Consider the following 6,522-nt stretch of genomic DNA (forward strand, 5'->3'; position numbering starts at 1 on the left):
TTGATATAAAATAAATTGGGTTTAAAGAGGATTTGATATAAAATAAATTGGATATAAAATAAATTGGATATAAAAGGATTTGATATAAAATAAATTGGATATAAAGTAAATTTGGTATAAAAAAGATTTGATATAAAATAAATTTGGTATAAAAAGGACTTGATATAAAATAAATTGGATATCAAATAAATTGGGTTTAAAGAGGGTTTGATATAAAATAAATTTGGTATAAAGAGGATTTGATATAAAATAAATTGGATATAAAATAAATTGGGTATAAAAAGGATTTGATATAAAATAAATTGGGTATAAAGAGGATTTGATATAAAATAAATTGAATATAAAATAAATTGGATATAAAAGGATTTGATATAAAGTAAATTGGGTTTAAAGAGGATTTTAATAGAACGGATTTGGGATGAAATCCTCGATTCGGTGCCAAAATCGGAGCCAAACCAAACCCGACCCCCCAAACTCCCGGACCTGACCCCAAACCCGCCCCCAAATCCTCTCGGGGGGGGGGGGGGGGGGGGGTGGGGGAGGGGCCGCCCCTCCCCCCTCCCCATCTCCGATTTCCCGCGTGGGGGGGGGGGGGGGGGGGGCGGGGCGGGTGCGGAGCTGTCGCGACAGATCGCGAGGTGTCACGAGTGGGGGAGGGGCCGTGGCGGGTTTGGGGACCCCCGGGGGGGTTTGGGGTTTTTTTTTTGGATTTTTTTTTTTTTTGGGGGAGGGGTCCCGGGGGGGGTCCATGGGGAGCGTCTGGAAGCGGCTGCAGCGCGCGGGGAAGCGCGCGGCCAAGGTTCGCTTCGAGGCCACCCTGGAGGAGCTGCTGCTGGAGGGGGGGGGCAGCTGGTGAGTGACCCCCCCCCAAAACCCGAGACCACCCCCCCAAAACCCGGGACCACCCCCCCAAACTCCGTGGGAATTCCCAAATCCTCCAGGATTCACCCCAAAGTCCGTGGGAACTTCCAGATCTTCCGGGATCCCCCCCCAAATTCGTGCGAACCCCCCCCTAAAATAAAACCACGGGACCCCCCCCGGACACCCCCAAATCCCCCCTGACCCCCCCCCCCCCCCCACCCCCGATCTCCCGGGACCCCTTCCCCAAAATTCCGTGAAAGTTCCCAAATCTTTCGGGATTCCCCCCAAATTCGTGGGACCGCCCCCCCCGCCCCAAAAACCCCACGGGACCCCCCCCCAATCCTCTGAGACCCCCCCCAAGGGTGGGAGAGGGACCCCAACCCCCCCCCCCGGGAACCCCCAAACCTCTGAGACGCCCCCCAAAAAATTACAGGACCCCCCCCCCGAAAAAAAAACCTCGGAGCCCCCAACCCCCCCCGGGACCCCTCAAATCAGCGACCCCACCCCTAAAATCCCTGGGACCCCCCCCAGGACACCCCAAAATTTCCCCCCTCCCCCCCCCCGGGTTCATTTTGAGTGAAAAATGTCCATAAATGGGGTCGGGCTAAAAATAACCCGGGGGGGGGGGAGGGGCGAACCCCCCCTGCCCATCCCTCCCCTCCCCCCCCCGGGGGTGTCCGGTTTCCCCCCCCGGCCCCAAATTTAGCCGCGACCCCCCCTCGGTGGGTGGGGGAGGGCCCGGGGGGGGGGAGGGGGAGGTTTGGGGGGGTCGGTTTGGGGGTCCTGACCCCCCCCCTGCCCCCCACCCCCCCCCCAGGACCCCCGACAGACTGACCGTGGTGTGGAGCCGGCGGCAGCGCAGGGTCTGCTCCAAGGTGGGCGGGGGTCCCGGGGGGGTCCTGGGGGGGGGTCAGGGATGGTTTGGGGGTCCCTGGGGGGTCCCGGGGGGGTCAGAGATGGTTTGGGGGGGTCCTGGGGGGGTCAGGAATCGTTTTTGGGGGTCCCGGGGGGGGTCAGGGATGGTTTGGGGGGGTCCCGGGGATGTCCTGGGGGGTCCCGGCGGGGTCAGGAATGGTTTTTGGGGGTCCCGGGGGGGTCAGGAATGGTTTGGGGGTGTCCCGGGGGTGTCCTGGGGGGTCCTGGGGGTTCAGAGATGGTTTGGGGGGGTCCCGGGGGGGTCAGGGATGGTTTGGGGGGGTCAGGAATGGTTTTTGGGTGTCCCGGGGGGGTCAGGGGTGGTTTTTGGGGGTCCCGGGGGGGTCAGGAATGGTTTTTGGGTGTCCCGGGGGGGTCCCGGGGGGGTCAGAGATGGTTTCTGGGGGTCCTGGGGGGGTCAGGGATGGTTTGGGGGGGTCAGGGATGGTTTTTGGGGGTCCCGGGGGGGTCAGGGATGGTTTTTGTTGGTCCCGGGGGGGTCCCGGGGGGGTCAGGGGTGGTTTTTGGGGGTCCCGGGGGGGGGGTCAGGGGTGGTGTTTGGGGTCCCTGACGGGGGGTGCAGCCCCGCAGGTGGCAGCCGGGCATCCAGGACCCGCGGCGGGGGATGGTGGTCTGGGTGGTGCCCGAGACCCTCGAGGTGGTGGTGACCCTGTACCGGGTACGTGCGACCCCCCCCCGGACCCCCCCGGACCCTGGCCTGTCCCCCTCCCCTCCCCTCCCCCCCCTCAGACCCTCCCCGACCCCATCCGGACCCTTCTGGACCCCCCCAATCCACCCCAGACCCCCCCTGGTGTGTCCCCTCCCCCCAGTGACCCCCCCTGCCCCCCCAGGACCCCCCCCCAGTGACCCCCCCTGCCCCCCCAGGACCCCCCCAGTGACCCCCCTGCCCCCCCAGGACCCCCAGGCCACCGCCTTCGATGACAAAACCTGGAACTTCCTCGTGGTCAACGTGAGGGGGGCGGGGACACCCCAAAAATGGGGTGGGGACACCCCAAAAACGGGGGGGGGACACCCCAAAAACGGGGGGGGGGACCCCAAAAATGGGGGGGGGGGAAGCCGGGGGTCCCTGGGTGACACTGCGGTGACATCGGGGTCCCCTGGGGTGGGGGATATTGGGGTCCCCTTGGGGTCTCTCAGTGACATCGGGGTCCCCTGGGGGTATTGGGGGGGGGGTCTCTGGGTGGCACAGGGGTGACATCAGGGTCCCCCCGGGTGGGTGACACTGGGGTCCCTGAGTGGCCCCCAGGTGTCCCTGGCTGTCCCCCGGGTGTCCCTCAGGTTTCTCCCAGCTGTCCCCGACCCACAGTGTCCCCAGATGTCCCTGGGTATCCCCAGGTGTTCCCCAGGTGTCCCCGGGTGTCCCTGGCTGTCCCCGGCTGTCCCCAGGTGTCCCCCCGTGGTGTCCCCAGCTGTCCCCCCGCGGTGTCCCCAGGTGTCCCCGGCTGTCCCCAGCTGTCCCCGGCTGTCCCCAGGTGTCCCCAGCTGTCCCCAGCTGTCCCAGGGTGTCCCCAGCTGTCCCCCCGCGGTGTCCCCAGCTGTCCCCGGCTGTCCCCAGGTGTCCCCAGCTGTCCCCCCGCGGTGTCCCCAGCTGTCCCCGGGTGTCCCCAGCTGTCCCCCCGCGCTGTCCCCAGCTGTCCCCAGCTGTCCCCAGCTGTCCCCCCGCGGTGTCCCCAGCTGTCCCCAGGTGTCCCCAGCTGTCCCCGGCTGTCCCCAGCTGTCCCCCCGCAGTGTCCCCAGCTGTCCCCGGCTGTCCCCAGCTGTCCCCGGCTGTCCCCAGCTGTCCCCCCGCAGTGTCCCCAGCTGTCCCCGGGTGTCCCCAGCTGTCCCCCCGCGGTGTCCCCGCTGTCCCCAGCTGTCCCCAGCTGTCCCCCCGCGCTGTCCCCGCAGGAGTCGCGGGGCCGGCGCTCGGTGGTGGCCGCGGCCCCGCTGGAGCTGGGGCGCCTGGCGGGGGTTGGGGACACCCCCGTGTCCCTGTCCCTGCGCCCCCGGAGCCGCAAGGTGACAACGGCCACGCTGCGGCTGCGGCTGCGCGGGCTCGTCCTGATGGAGGGACACCCCACGTACGGCACTGGGGACACGGGGACAGCGGGGGGACATTAGGGATTGGGGGGACGTTGGGGACACTGGGGGGACACGGGGACATTGGGGGGACACGGGGACATTGGGGGATTGGGGACACAGGGACAGCGGGGGGACATGGGGACATCAGGGGATTGGGGACACAGGGACAGCGGGGGGACAGTGGGGACAGCGGGGACATTGGGGGGACATTAGGGATTTGGGGGACGTTGGGGACACCGGGGGGACACGGGGACATTGGGGGATTGGGGACACAGGGACACCAGGGGGGGGACATTGGGGACATTGGGGGACACCGGGGGGACATTAGGGACTGGGGGGACATTGGGGACATTGGGGACACTGGGGGGACATTAGGGATTTGGGGGACGTTGGGGACACCGGGGGGACACGGGGACATTGGGGGATTGGGGACACAGGGACAGCGGGGGGACATTGGGGACATTGGAGACACCGGGGGACATTAGGGACTGGGGGGACGTTGGGGATATTGGGGACATTGGGGACACCGGGGGGACACGGGGACATCGGGGGACTGGGGACAGCAGGGACATTGAGGGGACAGGGGGGACATTCGGGATATTGGGGACATCAGGGACAGGGGGGACATTGGGGACATTGAAGGGACATTGGGGACATTGGAGACATGGAGAAGGAACGGGGACATTGGGGACATTGGGGACATTGAAGGGACAGGGAGACATGAAAGGGTCATTGGGGACAGGGGGGACATCGGGGACATTAAAGGGACAATAAAGGGACATTGTGGGACATCGAAGGGACGTTGGGGACATTGAGGGGACACAATAACTTTGGGGACATTGAGGGGCTTTGGGGACATTAGGTGTCCGTGGTGGGGCTGGGGGCTCTTGGGGACACCGGGGGGGACACATTGCAGCTGGGGGGGCCTCGGGGACCCCCTTGGGGACATTGTCCTCCCCCCCCAGGGACGAGGACATGCAGAGTGTCACCAGCCTGAGCCCCCCCGGGGACGTGGCCGACCTGGGGGACTTCGAGAGTGACCCCGAGGACGAGGGGGGGGGCGCACAGGGCGGGGGGCGCCCCCCCCGCACCCCGAGGTGGGTCCCCGAGGTGTCCCCAATGTCCCCAACTCCCCCCCGGTGTCCCCCCAATGCTGGGGGGTCCCTGGGAGGGGTCCCTGACCGTCCTCTCCCCCCCAGTGCCCCCCCCCAGCGGGGCCCCCCCCAATTTGGGGACACGGAGGGACCCCCCAGAGCCGGGGGGGGACCCAGAGACCCCCCCCCGAAATCAGCGCGGTGAGTGGGGGGGGGCAGGGACCCCTGAATTGGGGGGGTGGGGGTCCCATGGGGGTGGGGGGCGTGTTTGGGGGTGTTCCCCCTCCCCCATTTTGGGTCTGGGGGGGTCTCTGGGTTCTGGGGGTGGTCTCTCTGTGCTGGGGGGGGTCTCTGGGGGGGGTCTCTGGGTTCTGGGGGGGTCTCTGGGTGCTGGGGGGGGTCTCTCTGGGTTCTGGGGGGGGGTCTCTCTGTGCTGGGGTGGTCTCTGGGTGCTGGGGGGTGTCTCTCTGGGTTCTGGGGGGGGTCTCTCTGTGCTGGGGGGTCTCTGGGGGGGGTCTCTGGGTTCTGGGGGGGTCTCTGGGTGCTGGGGGGGGTCTCTGGGTGCTGGGGGGGGTCTCTCTGGGTTCTGGGGAGGGGTCTCTCTGTGCTGGGGGGGTCTCTCTGTGCTGGGGGGGGGGGTCTCTCTGTGCTGACCACCCCCCCCCGTGCCCCCCCAGGACCCCCCCGGGGGTCGCGGGGCGCTCCTGGCCTGGTGCCGGGGGGTCACGGCCGGGTACCCGGGGGTCGCCGTCACCGATTTCGGGGGGTCCTGGAGCAGCGGGTTGGGGTTCTGCGCCCTCCTGCACCGGCTGAGACCCCGCGAGATGTGAGGGGGGGGCGCGGGGGGGGGAGGGGAGGGGGGGAGGGACACCCTGGGGGGGGGGCAGGAGGGTAGGGGAGGGGGTTTGGAGGGGGACATGGGGGGGTTTGGGGGGTCCTGGGGGGTTTGTGGGGGACATGAGGGGATTGGGGGGCGGTCCTGGGGGGTTTGGGGGGGTCACAGGTGGATCTTGGGGGGCTTTGGGGGGATCCTGGGGGTTTTGGGGGGGGTCCTGGGGGGTTTGGGTGGGATATGAGGGGATTGGGGGGGGTCCTGGGGGGTTTGAGGTGGTCCTGGAGGGGTCCTGGGGGGCTTTGGGGGGGACGTGAGGGGTTTGGGGGGGTCACAGGTGGATCCTGGGGGGTTTGGGGGGGGACGTGAGGGGTTTGGGGGGGTCACAGGTGGATCCTGGGGGGCTTTGGGGGGATCCTGGGGGTTTTGGGGGGGGTCCTGGGGGGTTTGGGGGGGATATGAGGGGATTGGGGGGGGGGTCCTGGAGGGGTTCGGGGGGGGTCACAGGGGACAGAGGGGGACACCTGAGAGGGGCCTGGGGGGGGTGGCTGAGGAGCAATTCGGGGGGCACCCATGGATGTGGGGGGTCAGGGACCCCCGGGGATGTTGGGGGGGGCGTTTGGGTCACTTGGGGACCCCCGCAGTGACCAAGCCCCCCCCCCCCCCCCAATGTCCCCCTCCCCCCCTGCAGTGATTTCGAGGCTCTGGACCCCCGGGACCACCGGGGCAACAACAAAA

The 6,522-nt window shown here is 66.7% G+C and overlaps 1 protein-coding gene across 1 annotated transcript in view; it reads left to right on the top strand.

The window, feature by feature from the left end:
* Window positions 1-719: 719 nt before the first annotated feature.
* EHBP1L1 (EH domain binding protein 1 like 1) overlaps window positions 720-6,522 on the top strand; it is a 14,413-nt gene continuing 8,610 nt past the window's right edge. The window contains exons 1-8 of the mRNA XM_059872311.1: window positions 720-852; window positions 1,679-1,736; window positions 2,360-2,455; window positions 2,693-2,746; window positions 3,685-3,857; window positions 4,824-4,955; window positions 5,150-5,153; window positions 5,630-5,778. Of these exons, the coding sequence (XP_059728294.1) occupies window positions 749-852; window positions 1,679-1,736; window positions 2,360-2,455; window positions 2,693-2,746; window positions 3,685-3,857; window positions 4,824-4,955; window positions 5,150-5,153; window positions 5,630-5,778 (770 nt within the window). The 5' untranslated portion in view covers window positions 720-748. The remainder of the gene's footprint in view (window positions 853-1,678; window positions 1,737-2,359; window positions 2,456-2,692; window positions 2,747-3,684; window positions 3,858-4,823; window positions 4,956-5,149; window positions 5,154-5,629; window positions 5,779-6,522) is intronic.

The sequence above is a fragment of the Haemorhous mexicanus genome, chromosome 35, assembly GCF_027477595.1.
Source record: "Haemorhous mexicanus isolate bHaeMex1 chromosome 35, bHaeMex1.pri, whole genome shotgun sequence".
Taxonomy (NCBI): Eukaryota; Metazoa; Chordata; class Aves; order Passeriformes; family Fringillidae; genus Haemorhous; species Haemorhous mexicanus.